At 43.1% G+C, this 18,280-nt stretch overlaps 1 protein-coding gene across 2 annotated transcripts; it reads left to right on the plus strand.

Moving 5' to 3' along the window:
* The first annotated feature begins 296 nt into the window (after positions 1-296).
* On the plus strand, positions 297-17,562 carry LOC107383381 (cyclic AMP-responsive element-binding protein 5). 2 transcript variants are annotated; one of them, XM_015955944.3, is made up of 11 exons: positions 297-378; positions 1,955-2,021; positions 2,143-2,239; positions 4,467-4,576; positions 5,337-5,563; positions 11,531-11,657; positions 11,857-11,916; positions 15,905-16,189; positions 16,268-16,501; positions 16,579-16,687; positions 17,209-17,562. In XM_015955944.3, the coding sequence occupies exons 2-11, from the start codon at positions 1,968-1,970 to the stop codon at positions 17,349-17,351; spliced, it is 1,446 nt and encodes a 481-aa protein (XP_015811430.1). In that variant the 5' UTR covers positions 297-378; positions 1,955-1,967; the 3' UTR covers positions 17,352-17,562. The 2 variants fall into 2 exon arrangements, with proteins under 2 accessions (XP_015811430.1, XP_015811431.1); XM_015955945.3 differs by lacking the exon at positions 297-378 and adding an exon at positions 540-733.
* The last annotated feature ends 718 nt before the right edge of the window (positions 17,563-18,280 follow it).

An 18,280-nucleotide genomic window follows, 5' to 3' on the forward strand; every position in this document is an offset into this window, starting at 1 on the left:
TCCACTGTGGGATCAATTAAGTATTTTCTATTCTATTCTATTTCATAATTAAGTTTTCTGATACGACTCAGTCTGCCTCACAAAGGTTGGTCTGCTCGCGCGCGCGCGCGCGCGCACACACACACACACACACACACACACACACACACGCGCGCGCGCACACACACAGCGCCGTACCCCTGCCGGCCGGCGTCCTAACCCCGCCCCCCTCCTCCTTCTCAACGGAGATTTTAGAATGATTTAGAAGTTCAGGAATCCCACGTGACGTCACGGCAGGATGATGTAATGCTGCTGTAAATAGATCGTATTGTAATCGCGCTCCAGTCCAACGTGGTTCCTCCGTGGAGCGCCGCTCGTCCCCGCTCTCCGCTCCTGTAGGTAAGTTTACTTCTCATTCACAAAACTTTCCACTCACGCGCCGCCGTCGCTCAGTCGCGCCATTATTTATCAGCTGGAAGGTTAGTTCGGGGCGGGACTTTTGATTTATTATTATTATTATTATTTGTTTAAGTTGGAGCGTCTGTCCCGTCCCGGCGCCGCCTCGTCACCGAGCGGCGGACGGTGCGCGTCTATTTGGGGGTGTGACAGCACTCTTCATACAGCTGTTTAACGGGAACGGAACAGGTTGTTTTGCTGCTGAGTTGATGGTCCGAACCGGGCTTACCGGGACACAACCTCCGCTTCGGTCGCTCTGAATGAACTAACGAGTCGCTTTCCAGCAAGCATGGGACCGGTGAGTTCCTAAAGTGGCAATGTTCTGGGAGTTTTTGTGAAGTAAAGTGATTCGATGTCTGAGAGGGAGAAGAGTCATAAGAAACAAGTAAAGAAGTGGCATTAATCCGTCATGCAACATGTTGTATGGGGTTTATGTGTCAGGGATGATGTCATGGTGCAATGATGTAAGCCCTCTGACAGAAGGTTCTGCTGAGTTTGCTAATCTCGTTGAAGAGGAGCAGAATGTGGATGTTTAATGTGTTCAGAAGCACGTTTAGCAGATCAGTCTGCTGCATGGCTCCAAGTTATAAAATACAAGTTATATAGCACACACACACACACACACACACACACACACACACCTATGAAGTCACCTCCACTCAGCTGAGACAGGTTGAAACCTGTCAGGATTCCTCCTCCTCCTCCTCCTCCTCCTCCTCCTCTCTCCCTCTGTTCGGACTCTCAGCCACTTACCCTTTCCATTCTTCCTCACGTGGCTCTTCACCCACCCTCTGACCTCACCCACACATCTCTTTCCATGTGGAAGTGTGCATCTTTGCTCTCCGATGTGAAGCTCTCACCCTTCCCAACTCAACAGGTTTTCCAGCATTTCTCCAACACTAGTAGAGATGGGATTTGGTTAAAAAAAATATTACTTAGGTTCCATGAACGCACCACTACAGAGCTAATAATAAATCTTTCAGTTTATCCAGCCATGAATTTATCACCACTAAAGCGGCAGGAATCTGAATCTGTAGGAAAACATTTGTTTTCATGGGACTTTGTTGTTTTTACCTGCTTGTCATTTTATTTTGAAAGCTCATCTGGAATACCTCTCAGAAGAAGTGAAGATGATGGGCAGCCTCATCCTGAGCAGAGCGGCTGTTGGGTTTATGGCTCTCTGCGTGTTTATTTTTATCCTGCGATGACTTGATGAGCGTTCATCCCGTCCTCACTCTCGTATTATTAACTGTGTCCTGATGACAGCCTGATTGCAGGCTGAGGCTGAAGCGACACCAAACACATAAAAATTAGGTGAAGACTTGTGCGTGAGTGATGTGAGTGATGGATGCTGGGAGTCTGAAGAAGAAAGAAATGGATTATCAGACCTTTTCTTTTCTAAATAAAAGCTCCTACAGCCTGACTGTTGCTGATTCTCCTCCAAAGCTGCTTGTACACCTAAAATGCAGAATACGACTCACCGCCGTCGTCTCTGTTCTTGTTTCCTGTGCTTCTGCAGGCCGGCGTGTGACATGAATGACAAACTGGACAGGCCTTATGTGTGCGGCGCCCCTGGCTGCTCTCAGGTCAGCTTCCCGACAGGAAAAGCAGTGGGATGCTTTTCAAATTAAAGTCGTTGTTTGATCCTGTTTTTTGTTTTTATTTGGAGCGTCTGACCTAACTCTTTACTCTGTGGGTGTGCTGCAGCGCTTCCAGCTGGAGGAGCACCTGATCATCCACAGACACAAGCATGAGATGACTCTCAAGTTTCCCTCCATAAAGGCGGCGGATTCCACTTTTACAGGTGAAAAAAACACACCCGGCTCAAAATCATGTCGGATTTCTGCCTTATTCTGTTGTGTTTATGCATGCCGGGCTAAGGCTACGTGCTTATGTGACTTAACCGCTAGAAACTAGAACACACCTGATGACAGTAAGTTAGTTGATCTGAAATCAGAACCGCGATAGCAGCTTCCGTCCCTCTGAGCTGTGAAACACAGCGACTCGTGTTGCAGCACGCACAGCAAACCGCATCGCATCAGGCCAAACGGGGTTGGATTTGAAAACAATAGCAACAAGAACCATCTGGAATATTTAAACTTTTATTTTTATAAGTAACACACACGTGATAATGGACGACAGCAGAGCGTCGGAGCTGTTTCTTCCCTCAGCATCTCCCATAAAAACAGGTTTATAGATAGTAGAGCCCGGGTGGGCAGATTGCTGCCTTTATCTGCATTTATTCGTCTCATTTATGGAAAAATGTCTCCAGAACCTCTGGGTGGGTTTGGATAAAACAGCTGCGTTGTTGGAGTCAGAGATAAAACAGTCACAGGAGCGCTCCTCAGATCTTATGGTGATGGGGAGTTGTGGTCAAGCTTTGACCCGAACAGCTGATCTCAGGTTAAACACATGTGTGATGTTAACACTAAACATACTTCACCCTTTAACTTCCTATAAAGCTATGATTTAGCATTTTATGTTTATGACATAACCCTTTTGAACCCTAATGCAAGTCAACACACTGCCACCAAGCAGCTTGGAGGGCCAAAAGGGTGACACAGTAGTGTAAATTATTAAAAATAAAACATATTAAAATATATGTTGTTAATATTTAGGTAATAATGTTTAAATGTTCTCAAGCTTTTTATTTATCCATAACCAAATAATTAAAACATTTCCATGTAAGTTTTTTTTCTAAATTATAATTTATTCTTTTTCTTCATCCAGGTAAGTTCAGTGCCCGCCTCAAGAGAGGCCTAAGAGATGCTCTACCAAGTGGCTGAGCTGCCAGGAAAATGGTTAAATTATTCTTATTAATAATAATAATAATAATAATAATAATAATGATAATAATAATAATAATAATAATAATAATAATAATAATAATAATAATAATCAGGGATGTGTATTTTTTAAATTCTGGCGATACGATACATATCACGATACAGGGGAGACGATACGATATATCACGATATCTTGAGATACATTCAGTCCGATGTTACAAGCAATTTTTTTTACTGAATTTATTGTAAGAATGTTCAATAAACAGTCCAAACTGATACGTAACATGTTTAACATGAGGTATCTGAACCATGATGGAGGGATTTACAGTTCAAGGGTGGAAACAAAACCTGTTGCACACTACTGCCAAGTAGCGGGTGGCGATTGAATTGCACAAAACGAAAAGAAAATACACAAAAGTTTGCATGTAAATTCTTTCAAGAATTAGATACACAGCTTTTGAATTTCGATGTAATAATCGCAGGAAAAAATATCACAATATATTGCCTTATCGATATTTCCGATACACGGTTTTTGAATATCGATATAATATTGCTGGACAAAATATCACGATATATTGCCATATCGATATTTTCTTACATCCCTAATAATAATACATCTAATTTATCAAAAACAAACTTAGCATCAAACAGAAAATAGTTTCCAGCCTAAAATATAAACCATCATTTGCCAAAGTCGAATAATTTTTTTTTGCAGATGTTCATATTTATAGGATGGCTTGCCAGACTAAATATTTTCAGTAGAAGATTAGGTCACGTCATAAAACAGATCCAAGACGAAACATCCGTATACCCCTCATAGTTATGGTGTGTTGATTCATGCAGATTTAATTAAACAATTAAATCACTGACCTGCTGGCAAAAATGCTGTCATACAAGAGTGTGTGCTCTGTAACCATAGCAACAGCTGTCCGTCTGGATGTAAACACAAGCGTGAGATCTAACCTCTGCAGAATCTCCCGCTGGGACCGTCTCCCTCTGCCCTGCGTCCTGCAGCCTGCCTCGACTGAAATCTGGTGTCAAAACAAAAGGACCCAGCTGACCTTTGACCCCTGCATGTTTGGACGGCTCAGAGAGACAGACTGATGTTATCTGACCTGCAGGGCTGGGAGCTCGACTCGCCTCTCCTGCTTGCGTTACGACCTGGACTAAAGTGTGCGAATGCGCTCCAACAGCAAGAGAAAAAGTCTTCAGCGCGTTGCGTCTTCTTGTGTGTGATGTTTTCAGACCAGACCCCGACTCCAACAAGATTTCTGCAGAACTGTGAAGAAGTGGGCCTGTTCAAGGAGATCGAGGAGGAGTTTCTTCAAGCACAAGAGGAGGAGAACAACAAGAAGGTTAAAAAATACCTAAAGCTTTTTTTTGTTGAACTGAGCTTTAAAGGAACTCACATTAATAATCAGAACAGAGCAAACGTGTTTTACCTGGCATGAGCGTGTGTGTGTGTGTGTGTGTGTGTGTGTGTGTGTGTGTACTTGTCTTTATATGTTTAAGTGGACACATTTGACTTGAACCTGTAGTGTGTGGACATTTCCACATTGTGGGGACATTTTGCTGGTCCACACAACGCTAAGCACCCTAGAACTTGGTTTTAGAGGTTTGGTGTGAACGAACTTTAGTTTAGGTTAGTTTGGGTTAGGTGTAGCGTACAGGTTAGGTATAGTGGAGTCACTAAAATTAATTCAGTGGAGATCTACACAAGCATATGAATGCACGTAGGTGTGTGTGTGTGTGTGTGTGTGTGTGTGTGTGTGTGTGTGTGTGTGTGTGTGTGTGTGTGTGTGTGTGTGTGTGTGTGTGTGTGTGTGTGTGTGTGTGAGTGACGGCTGTTTGTGAGGAAGATAAAAGCGGTCAGACCCATTTAGAGCCAGATATCTGACCTGCTGCAGGAAAGACACACCAGGTGATCACATTCTAGCCTCTGTCATCACACACACACACACACACACACACACACACACACACACACACACACACACACACACACACACACACACTCGCATACACACACATTCAAAAACATGCACACACATGCTGGATGCACAACTGGACATTAAGCTCCAAACTGGTCCCAGCTGTTTTGTTGCTTCCTTACAGAAGCTTTCCCAAAATGGGCCATCCTGTCTGAACCAGCACCAACTCAAACCCCAACTTCAACTCCAACACCATCCCCAGCCTCAGCACCCACACCCCCAGCCACCGCTGCTTCATCCTCAGGCCCACGGCCCCATGATGGCACCCAGCTGCAGCTTGGCTGCCAATCAAGTTCTGTCCACCTCCTCCCAGTCTGGATCTGTCATCACCCCCACCCTAACACATTCAGGGTGAGTACAGCTGACAGACACACACACACACACACACACGCGCGCGCGCGCTCGCTCGCGCAAACCAGCAGCACAACAAATATTTTCAAATAAGACTCACAAACCTGAGTCAACACCAGTCTCATCAAAGCTGGGGTTCTGTCGTTGTACTTTTGGTCTAAAAAACGTCCTTATGTCCATCTTCACTCATGCGTTTCAGGCAGAGTGTAGAAGAAACTGGCTGCTGAAGGGCTTCTTCTTCAGTGGTGGAGGCTCAGGCAGGCTGTAAACAAACTACTGCCAGCTGCTCCCTCTCTGTTGGACTTTGGTACTGCATGTTACTTCCACGATTTAGATCCGGGGCTTTTCATGAAACATCCGGGGCTTCAGCCCAAGTAGCCGGGCCTAACGCCGCCCCTGGCTTCAACACAAACAGTTGTTTTCTGCTTGTTCCTAGAGCTCAACCAGTGTCAGTTTAATATAAAGTAATATTGTTTTCGAATGGTAAACAGTGCAGGGGTGAAAACTTGACCTTGGAAAAAGTGGGGAGTCATGTCCCCCCCAAATATGTCCATGGTCTGCTATGAGCTTGTTCATCCACGTTTCCATAAAACACATGTCAGCGCTGAGAGCGTGTCCATTTTATTGGGGAGAAAGCGGACATTTTCCTCTCCAGAGCTTAATTCTGGAGGTAAAACCGGGTTTCCATGGAGAGAGAGCCAGCGTAAGCAGTGCTCACAGCTGATCCCTGCGGTAAACAATCAATTCATGCACAAAGCTACAGGAGATTCCCAGAGCCCTCCCAGAAAGTTCTATAATCAGTAAAAAATAACTGAACACAGTTTCCCCTCCTGAAGCTTACGTCCCACTCTGCAGCATCTTCGTTTCTCCGTAATTCTGGAGGCAGAACCGATGTTTCTTCTGGAGAAGTGTGCTGCAGTAAGAGAGCTAGCGTCAGCTGCGCCCACTTAAGGACATTAAAACACACACAGAAGAAAAGCAAAGAGTAAAATGAGAGTAACAAAGCGAGAACTGCTGTTACTGGCTGCACTCCACCTCGTGCTCTTTGTAACCCAACGCCATCTGTCCGACTTCGGAGTTCATCTTCACTGTAGCAGTTCACGACAAATAAAGCAACCGGAAATAAAACTCTCTACATCCGGTCTCAAAGCAGGAAGTTAGCATTTTCTCGTGTACAGCGTTATAAATCCCCCCCCCCCCCCCCCACTCTGGTCTTTACTCAAAATGAAAGCCCATGACAGTAGAGGGCCTTATTGAGCATATCAATGTTTAGCCTGCTGCAAATTCACTAGTTAGTTCATTACTTCAGTCCAAAATGTTCAACTGAAGCTAAACTTTCTCTGTAAGCTTTGATTTCATGGGATTTACAATAACAATGGTAATGTTTAATAATCAAATGAGTCTTAGAAGGTTTATTTGAGTTACTCGCTAAAAACATATTTCAGCTTTATAAAGTTCAATAGGAAAGGCAAACTATCGGATCGGGACTCGAAATCGGATCAGATTTGAAGTTAAAAGATCGGATCCGGATCAGAAGCCTACAATGCTTATCGGGACACATATGCACACACACAAACACACACGTACGCACACACACACACATACATGCATAAATCACTTCGTAAAACAAGCAAGAGGAAAAAGATTAAACATTGTTTAGTGCAGGCGGAGAACCGCTGTGACTGCTCCTCAGTCCCGTAGGCTCCGCCCACTCCGACCTCTGTGGTGTCTGTAAAAACTCTGGAGCCTCTCAGCACTCAGGCGCCTTCCACGGCTCCCTGATTATCGCCCAGCTCCTCCGACAGATTAGAGGAGTTCCTGTCTCTCCTCCCAACAGCTGCTCCCAATCTTCCCGACAGCTCGACTCTGGCGTTCCCAAACTCAGCGTTCACTCAGAGGGTATCAGAATAAATAAATAAAACGTTGAGAGTGGGAGCCATAAAACATAAAATACTGTGCTTTCAAGTCATTCTTTTAGATAAGAAGCTCTGATATTAATACAAAGTCCTACAAACACAATATTTCACTGTTGAACATGTTCAAGGACTTTAAAAAGGTGTTTCTGTGTGAAAGCTTTAGACTCTCTTATCTGTTGTACATTACTTTTCTGAATGTCCTCAGTTTGGTGAAGATCTATTTTCAGCATAATGATGTACTGAGGCAGAAAAATACGCTGATTACACTTAAAAGGACAGAAATCGTTTGTGTTGTGCTCCTGTATTTTTGTCCATTTTTAGGATAAAAAAATCCTTTTTTGATCTAATCATTTGTTCTCAGAGGTTTAAAAACATCCTAGGTTTGCTGAATGCGAAACTTCATTACTGCTGTTGTTGTTTATGCCATTGAAAACACGCAGAACTCCACGTAAATAACAGCGACACTAAATGGATGATGGTGCAACATATCGTCAAAACACTGGTGCTATAATATTGAAGATTGAAGCTTTTTTTTTAGGTCAGCAGCAAAAACGTTGGCTAGCTCATCAGTTCTGATCGGCCTAAACACTCTTTCTCTGAACTAAGGCCGTTCCGGAAACAAGTAAAATGATTATAAATTAGGATTAGGATTAGGATTCAGCTCTATTGTCATTACACATGTGTGAAAACAGGGTAACGAAATGCAGTTTGTGTCTAATCAGAAGAGCAATGAGAGCTATTAAAAACACAAGTTGAGTAGAGAGCTAATATGCAGATGTACTACGGACACATGGACGTATATGCTGATGATACACAATAATATAGTGCAAGCGTAGCTCTCTGAACAGTCTGTAACAGTGAACAGGATAGTAACCATATGGTGAATGGATGACAGTCATGATCATGGTCATAGGGAGAGATGGGGGTGTGTTGGAAATGTTCAGTAGGGTGACAGCTGTGGGCAAGAAGCTGTTCCTAAACCTGCTGGATCTAGTCTGTAGGGTCCTAGTGTCATCTGGAGGGGAGGGGCTGAAGACTTTACTGGCAGGATGAGAGCAGTCCCTGTGAGTGATGCAGGTTCGGTGTAGCCATCTCTTCTTGTAGACATCCTCAATGGCAGGAAGTGGATTCCCTGTGATGTGTTGGGCAGTTTTCACCACCAGCTGCAGTGCTTTGAGGTCAGCAACAGAGACATTCCCGTACCATACTGTGACATAGTTGGTCAGGATGCTCTATCGCACAGTGGTAGAAGTTACCCAGAATGCCAGTAGACAGGTGGTTCTTCTTCAGTGTCTTCAGGAAAATGAGGTGCTGATGGGCCTTCTTGATCAGAACAGTCTCAGAGATGTGGGTTGCTAAGAACTTGAAGCTGGAGACGCAGCTGTGCCATCTACATACATGTGGACATGGGTGACTTTCTTCTCTCTCCTGAAGTCCACAATGAGCTCGTTGGTTTTGCTGGTATTCAGGAGCAGGTTATAGTCAGAGCAGCATAAGCTGGGTGCTTTACCTCTTTCCTGTAGCCAGACTCATCGTTAGCAATGATGAGACCAATCACCATGATGTCATCTACAAACTTGACGATTGAGTTGGAGCCATACCTAGGTCTGCAGTCATGGACGAGAAGGGAATAGAGGAAGGGCTCAGGACACAGCCCTGTGGAGCACCACTGTTGAGTGTGATGGTGATGGAGCAGTCATGGCCCGACTGTTGGTCAGAAAGTCCATGATCCAGTTACAGATCAAGTTACTGATTCCAAGGTCCAAACATTTGGTGATCAGCACGAAGGGAATAACTGTACTGAATGTTGAGCCGAAGTCAGCAAGCAGCATTCCTGCATATAAGTCTTCTTGTTGTCCAGATGTGAGAGTACACCATCAAGTGCTGTGGATACAGCGTCCTCTGTACTCCCATGGCTTCGATCCAGTCTGGGGATAAGACTTGAGGGGTGCCAGGACCAGTCGCTCAAAGCACTTAACTCTGGGCATGTCACACCTTTCATTAGCGTTCGGTGGGATAAATGCAATGAGATAATTGAAAGTTTAGCAGAGAAACAACCTTAAAAATGATCACTTTGGTTATTTCTAACATCATTACTAACTTGTGTTGATTCAATTGTTGTTGTATCATTTATTTAACAATAAAAGCACATTTCTAATGTTTCTTGTTCCACAAACTTTTCAAATTTAAATAATTCTGCAGATTACATCACATTAATTATTAGATTTTATTTCCCTCTTTCGGTTGTTTGGACTGTGTTTGAGATCTCTCTCTCTCTAGATTCTCTAGATTTTACTCTTCCAGAATAATGCCATGTAGCTGAAGATAAGTCATATTTAACATTTTCAAAGAAACGTATTAAATTCACAATGGCCAAATCATCAGTGAACTTCTGGAGATGACAGCTGCTGGTGTTGTAGGTGAAGTCCGAGGTGTAGAAGGTGAACAGAAAGGGAGAGAGCACCGTACCCTGTGGAGCTCCAGTGCTGCACACCACCACCTCAGATGCACAGCTGTGCAGCCTCACTCATTGTGGCCTGTTTGTGAGGTAGCTGATGGTCCATGCAGTCAGATGTTCGTCCACTACTCCAGCGCTAATCTTCTGCTGCAGTAGACATGGCTGGATGGTGCTGAATGCACATGACTCTCACAATGCTTTTTTGCATCTGGAGGTGAGTCAGCGCCTGGTGCTGCAGGTAGTTGATTGCGTCCTCCAGCCCCATGTTTGGTTTCTATGCAAATTTATATGCAATTGCAAAACGTTTAATTAAAAATTAAAAACATGAGAAAAATAATTTGTTCAAACATTGGTGTCCTTTATTATTATTCACTATGGTGTTTGTATTTTTTTGACTCATAAACATCCCAAATCTATTTACCGTATCCATAGCAACACATGGTACTTATAGTGATTGTCACATTGCTTCCTGGCGGGCTGTGGCAGGACCGTCTAATAAATCCAAGCCAACTGAACCCAGACAGCATTAGTCAGTTAAACCCGTTAAATGTTACGGAATCAGCCATGCTCCGAGACTCTGACTGTTTCCAATGGTGTTTATGACTGGTTACCACAGCGACCCACTTTACTGACTCTCTGGCAGCTGGCCCGGCTGGAGCTGCTTTGGTTATGTTAGGAAAGGCTGTTTTAGGCTCTTTCAGTTCTTTGTTGTATGTTAACAGAATTCAGATTCCTAGAGTCAGTGATGACATCATCATCTCTACTAACTTCATGGCTGCCACACTGTCCAATTGGCTGGTTGCCAGGGCGATTAGGTCAGAACTGGGGCTCTCTGCATCCCCCACTGGGCTCCCTGAGCCTCGCTCCTCCTGCTGCTGGATATCTGTTTTCCATCATTTTATCTCTTGTTTTGCTGTTTCATCCCAAACATCAGTTGGTACTCTCAACTCTTGGTTTTGGGAACTATTTTCCTCCTGTGTGACCCTAAACGACCGATCTATTCTCACCGAGCAGCACTGACATCAGCCTCCTGCACTGTAAAACTTTATTGGGCTCAGCGTAGACCTGTTGCTTAAACTCTGGGAATGTTTTTTTTATTTAGGCTTTCAGTTGTTATTTTTCAAATCTAATTTAGATTTTTTCCAGTTTATCTTTAGAATTTTTTTTAACTATAAGTGTTTCAGAAACATGTTTGTTTTTTTACTGGATATAACTGGATGAAACAAAAAAACCCTTACATCACACTACAACTCGGGTCTCAGGAGGTTAATGTTGGGATTCATCTGTTTAACATTTTTACATATTTTCTGTTAAAAATGTAAAAAGAAACCTAAAAAGTCCCACAGCACTAAAAATGTTATCATTTAGATGATGATTCAACTCAAATGTATATGTGAAAGAGTTTTTTCTTCATTTTATGTCATAGTTGATTAAACATTTTCACAATTTTAAAAATTATGTTGCATCTCAGCAGTTTTAGCTGCATTATTATGTGCCAGTTCATATTATTCACCCCCATAAATTTTTGAGCCTGCACCTCCCTTTGAACCGGGCCTGAGTGAAACTTGAGCCGTTTTCTGTCTCTGTGAGCAGGCCGGTTCCCGGGACGCTGTCCTGCCTGCACCACATGAGGAACAGACACAGGCAGCCTCTGCCAGCCTCCCTACCTGGCTCCCTGCCAGACCCTGCCATGCAAGGGGCATCTGCTCAGCACATGGCGGTAAGTACAGGGCTGCAGCGTGCTCACACACATGTACGGTGCAGAATTTAAACAGCAACAAAGTAAGAAATGAACAACATTCACCTTTATGGTTGAATGAAGCAAATGCATCAAATGAATTAGATGAATGTTATTCACGTGTGAGAAGCTGCTGTTATCATTCATGACTGAAATAATAGTTTGTATCTTTCCTTTTCAGATAGAAAAGCAGATGTCTTGTGCGATGGATGTACACAACCCGTCCTGCTCATCCCCCCAGGTACCACTCTCAAAGTTTTGACTAAAGCTGATATTTTCTAGATAAAAAGGCTAAAAATATTAGTCTTACTTTAGCACCAGTCACTTTATCTAAAATTTGAAAGAAAGTAAGAAAAACCCCACAGAAACAAGATCACGTTTTTTCGTCTGTTCGCAGCTCTGTGCTAAGCTAGAAAACACGATCTTTTATAGCGTGATAAAAATCACAAGAACAGAAATTTAAAAAGTACAAATTACAAAAGATTTAAAAAAGAAGAAAATGTGTGTGTGTGTGTGTGTGTGTGTGTGTGTGTGTGTGTGTGTGTGTGTGTGTGTGTGTGTGTGTGTGCGTGTGTGTGTGTGTGTGTCAGGAAAAATGTGAAAAGTAAACAAAATGTGAATAAAAATGTGAGGAAAGGCAAAGAGAACAACAATAAGAAAAACGTAACACACTGGATCCTGGGGAAGGCAGAAGCTAACAGGTAAAGGTTTTTACTTTCAGTCAGAAGAGACGGTTGACTTTTTATTTTGTTAAAACAACAATGTGACGCTAATTTTACTCGTATTTATTTGCCAAGCTAAATACATTTTAGAACCAGAATATGTGGCTAAGCTAACAGGCTAATGCAGGGCTAGATGGTCATGCTACTCCTATGTTAAAGAGACAGAGTGTAGTTTTTACTGTTAACCTTTAGAATTATCCATCAAAACGTTATTTAAAGTGACTTAAATGATGCCTGAATTGGGTCTAAGAACAAACTGTTACAAAACTTTCTCTATTCATCAACGTTGCTGTTGTTGTTTCATACTCTTCGCTCATTGCCAGCAATGAGAGTGCAGTTTCACACTGAAAGCATCAGCGGCACAGAACGTCACTGCTTCAGATAGAGTCCATTACAGTTTGTGGAGTGTTTCAAACTAGCATCGATGCGGAAATTTTCATGCACATCCCAGAAGGGGCACGCCGTGCCACTAAAAATAGAATCGAGTTCTATTTTTACCCTAAGCCGCTTCTGGGACATGTCAATTTCAGCAATTAACATAGGGCTAGACAGAAAGTCACGTTTGGTTTCAGTATAAAATCCCCTGTAAGTTTCAAAATAAAAGTACTGCAGCGATGCAATTCCATATATATGTAGCTTACATGTGACCCAATGGCTTATTGACTCCCAGTATTGTTCCAGAAGTGCAGCGTTGAATTTTTAATGGCTTTAATACTGCCAATGGAGATGAACAACATCATAAATGACATCAAACAGCCATATCAAGTGTGATTTCCTTCTTTCTGGTTTAATGGCAGATTGTATCAACAAACCATGACCTTTGAAGTTTTGAGGGATTTTTTGATCTCGCAAGTTCAGCTGAGAGTTTCAATTCAATTCAATTCAAATTTATTTATAAATCACAACAAGAGTCGTCTCAAGGCACTTCACACAGTAAACATTCCAATACAGTTCAGTTAATTAAGCCAACCAGTAAAAAGTGAGCTATTTAAGGAACCCAGCAGGTTACACCGCGGCCAAGACTCTCCTAGTGTGAAATGAACCGCTTTGAAGTTCGCGAGTAAAATGTTCCGCTGCTGTTCCACTCCGCTTGATGCTTCCCGTGTGAAACCAGGCTAATGGTCATCCGTTGGTAAGATCTTACTTAAACACAAAAATACCATTTGCTCGCAAGGATTTAGGTATGTGCTGCCCCCATTGCAAGGGAAAATTCACACTGTCACTTTGATTTAGCTCAGAAAAGTTATTTCAAATTAAAACTAAAGTTCAGAATTTTACACATTTCACTCAGAGGTGTCAAAAGCATTCACCTTCATTACTCAGGTAGAAGTAGGAAGAGATACTAGGATTTAAAACGACTTCTGTAGAAACCAAAGTATCAATTCAACCTTTTCATCCAAGTAAAACTAAAAAAGTTTTAAAAGCACTTAAAGGTTGAATATGGAACAGAAAGCGACATCTAGTGTGTGGAGGTTGTAGTTGCAACAAAAGAACAAGGTTTTAGCTGCCGGGATACCAGGTTCACTGACATGTTTGATTTGGGTCCATCTGTTAGCCTAAACACTGTGGTTTTAGATATTTTATGGTTGCTCCTCTTCGGAGAAAGATATCTTCTGGGCTCAGAAGCAGCTGCTTGACTTGCAGAGTCTGCCATTTTCCACAGTGTCAGCCTCGCTGTGCCGAGCGGACTGTTTGACAACCTGCAATGGTGCCATCTACTGGCTGGTAGATGACAACGTAAACCCAGTGCTGTGCTCATCAAAATAAATATTCGATTACTTTTTAATTGAAATATAGATTTTAAAGGAAATAATTTCCCTTCTTTCTGCACACCTCTAAATGCTCTGTGGAGGAATTTTTTATCTAACTTTTTATTAAACTGTTCAATATGCAACATTTAAAGTATGAAAGTAAAAGTAATATCTTTTTTAAATACCATTAGGAAAAAAAGCTTTACAGGACTACAACACTTCTCAATAAACAAACAAAAAAAATCTTTTAACAACCTTTAAAATAGCAGATTTTGTGGATTACTCAATTAATCAATGCTGCATTTGTTTGGCTATCAAGTTGCCACGTCTTGTTAATTTTTACCATGAATGAACACCACTGTGTCATCAGCGTACACAATGACATTGGCAGTGCAAATAGAGGGAAAGTTGTTGATGTGAATACAAAAAAGCAAGGGTGCCAAAATGGAGCCCTGCGGGACACCTGTTGTGTAGTCCTCAGGTGGAGATAGTGCCACTGTGGTATGACTTGAGCCAGTTTACTTAGGGAGATGGAGGTTTGTGAGCTTGTTCAGGAGAATGTCATCCCAACTTACTGTGTCAATGGCCTTCCGAAGGTCAAGGATTTACTCCAGTACCCAACATTTTTACTTAAGTAAAGTAATAAGTATTTGTACTTTGTTACTTGACACTTTTTGTCTAAAGGGCGCATTTAACAGTGTTTAGTTGAGTGAATAAATGCAAAAGAAGGAGCTACGAAGTTTGTTTCATGGTGTCCATTAGTCATTTGTGATGGTGTAACTCAGTCATTTCTCCTGACCTTCATCCCTTCATCAGAATCATAATTTAGTGTTATCGATGTTGTTGCTGGTCTCAGGTGTGAAATGGGGCCTGTTTGTTTAAAGGCACAGGAGGTGCATTAGCATGCCTCTGTTACAGGAACGCCACTCTCAGCTCAAGTGGAAAAGTCAACATTTGACAAATGGATCAGAGGTTCATGTCTTCATTCACGGATCCCTCTGGATCCAAATATCAAAGTGGTGTGTCATCTGGGCCGAGGAGCGTCGTGATGTAATCGCCGGCCCAGCGTCATGGTGTTTGTGTGTAGTAAACAGAGCTGAAACGCTCATGTCCTGTCCTGCTTCGTGTGTGTGTGTGTGTGTGTGTGTGTGTGTGTGTGTGTGTGTGTGTGTGTGTGTGTGTGTGTGTGTGTGTGTGTGTGTGTGTGTGTGTGTGTGTGTGTGTCTGGTGGCCTGACTGGCTGGTGAAGCTGGCACACACACAACTCTCTGACCTCATCCTTGGCACCAGTTAAATGTGCTCCTTTTTTTTAAAGCTGAATGGTGGAGAGAGGGAAAAAATCTGCCTCCTCTCTCAAAGAAACACCGTGTAGCAGCAAGCAGATAGCAGCATATCCAGGGATGGGATGGGGGATGATGTCATGCTCCAAACATGACCTCTCCTTCTCTTGCTGAGTTGAAGAGAAAGGTGAGATGAGGTTTAATTTAGCTCTTACAGTCAGTTTAGCCAGACGATACACAGGAATAATAAAGTGTGAAGGTATCAGGCTGCAGGCAGCAGCATCAACATCACCAGGCTGGAAGACAACAGCATTCCTGAGACCGTTGCTATATTTTAGATCATTTTTGTAATTCAGTGAGGTTATGAAAGCTTCATTTTCATAAACCATCTCTAGACGTGTGGTTAAAGCACCAGTTTCACTATTGAAACTTGCTAGCAGCTAACATTTATGGAGGGTTTATTTTTGTCCAATCAGAGAGCCAAACACACGCTGGGCCATCACTACCAGCAGCAGCACACGGGGACGGTCCGCATGGGTCACATGATGGACATGATGCCACAGCGCCTCCATCCACCTCCTTTACAGCAACACCACCACCATCATCCACCACAGCTTACAACTTCGCCTCCCACCTACCAACAGAGGTATCAGGCTCCGCCCCCACAACACCTGAGCAGCTGCCACCAGGTGCACCGATCGCCTCCGTCACAGCTGCAGCAGAGCCCCCCGCCTCCACCTTCTCTGCCTGCCCCAGCTCAGGTGCTACAATCGTGCTGCGTTTGTGTTCCCAGGCGCAGTACGGAGATTTTAATTATGATTATCTTTGATCTTTTCCAGTTATCTCCAGTTGCTCAACACATACAGCCCACACAGCCTCACCATGCGGTGCACGCCGGCAGCAGCTGCAACCGGCGCAGGAGAACCTCAGAGCAGGACCCCGATGAGAGGAGGCAAAAGTTTCTGGAGCGTAACCGGGCCGCCGCCACACGCTGCCGACAAAAGAGGAAACTGTGGGTGTCGTCGCTGGAAAAGAAAGCTGAAGAGCTGACGCACACAAACCTGCAGCTACAGGTGAGTCTGAGTCCGAGACAGCTGCTGAAACCCTATGTTCTCAGAAGTACTCAGCCTGTGTGTGTGTGTCCCACCAGAACGAGGTGACATCACTGAGGTCAGAGGTCGGTCAACTGAAGCAGATCCTGCTCACCCATAAGGACTGTCCTGTCACGGCTCGGCAGAGGGAAGCACAGGGGTACCCTAGTGAGTAAACCCCTTCCCCGGTGCATACCCGGCTTCAGCCACCTCTGAGGGTAGACAAACATCACAATATTCCTTAAACGTCTTCATACACGTCAAATACACACATCTAGAAGCCTTAAACTGTGCCTGAAAAAGTGAACTCTGCTTTTAACCCTGCAGGTTTCACACATAAGCACTTTTAATCCTCACGAGAGAACATCACATGACAGCTCCATTTTTCTCAGAACACTCTAAAAACCAGCGATGCCCGTGTTGCACTCCAGAGCAGATAAAGTGAATGTAAAGCGTTTGCACCCAGTTTAAGATGCTAGGATTTAAGAGCATCAGAGAACAAAGAGGGAATTTTACTTGTGCTATTCAGATATTTTATTGCTCTTTTTACCTGTATGTACAGTAATCATTTGTTAAAATAATAATAAAAGAAGATATTTTCATGTAACCCTGATCTGACGTGGGTTTTTGTTCACGTGTGGCCACCCCTGACCATTACCAGTGACTTTGACAGATGTCTCTGTGTCCAGCTGCAGGGGTGAGTCCAGGAGGAAGTCCCACCCCTGCAGACCCCGAGTCTCACCTTCAGGTCATCCAACACAACAGCGTCTCCACCTCCTCGACAGCTGGAGGAGACGCCCAGCCTGGACTCTTGTCTTCTAGCTGCAGATGAAACGCTGCGATAAACATGCAAACTCGTAAAAGTGTTACTGGTTTGTTCTGGTTGGACAGGGAACCAGAAACGTTCCCATCAAGCGTAAAAACAGCAAGGAAATCTCATCTACCAGATCCCCTGGTTACCTGTAATTCACCTAAAAACAATTTTAAAACACTTTTGCTAATAAACTTTGCACAAATTTTGAAATATATATGCAAACTTTTTAAAAGGGCAGCAGCAATGGTTGCACGTTTTATGGCTTTTATTTGAAGAAGAAACAGTTTGCATTTTTTATTCTTTAAATTCATCAAAGTCAGTCAAACCCATGCCTGTGTTACAGAAACCAACCAAAAGGCACTTTTGTAAAACACTTTAAATTTTGCTCTAAAAGTTTCGGAAACTTCTATTTTAATGACGTGTTTTGTACTGTAAAAATGTTACTCATCTAATACGCAAATAAAAAGATATATTCTGGTATCATCTTCGTGGTTGTTCTTCCGTTCCAGGGAATAAACTTGAATATCTGGAGGTAGATAATCCACATTAGCCGGGTTTCTGGTCCACACCGCCACCTGGTGTCCAGCTCTGCCTATTGCAGCTGCTTTAAGAGAATTTGGTTTAAAGGTTGTTCACACACACACACACACACACACACACACACACACACACACACACACACACACACACACACACACACACACACACACACACACACACAGATAAACTTTTCTTATTATCCTAAACACAAACATCCAAGTGGTGTTTGCCTTTTTATTTAAATGTAAATAAAAGTTTCTTTAAAGCTGTAAATAAATGTTTCATGCAGAATAGTGGAAGACTGTCTAATGTGCACAACACGTCTCAGATGAGTTTGGACACTTGTTTGTGACTTTCTAGTCACATTTCAGGGGATTTACTTCCTTGTGGAAAACAAAATAACACGT

Source organism: Nothobranchius furzeri, chromosome 11 (genome assembly GCF_043380555.1).
Source record: "Nothobranchius furzeri strain GRZ-AD chromosome 11, NfurGRZ-RIMD1, whole genome shotgun sequence".
In the NCBI taxonomy this organism is placed as follows: Eukaryota; Metazoa; Chordata; class Actinopteri; order Cyprinodontiformes; family Nothobranchiidae; genus Nothobranchius; species Nothobranchius furzeri.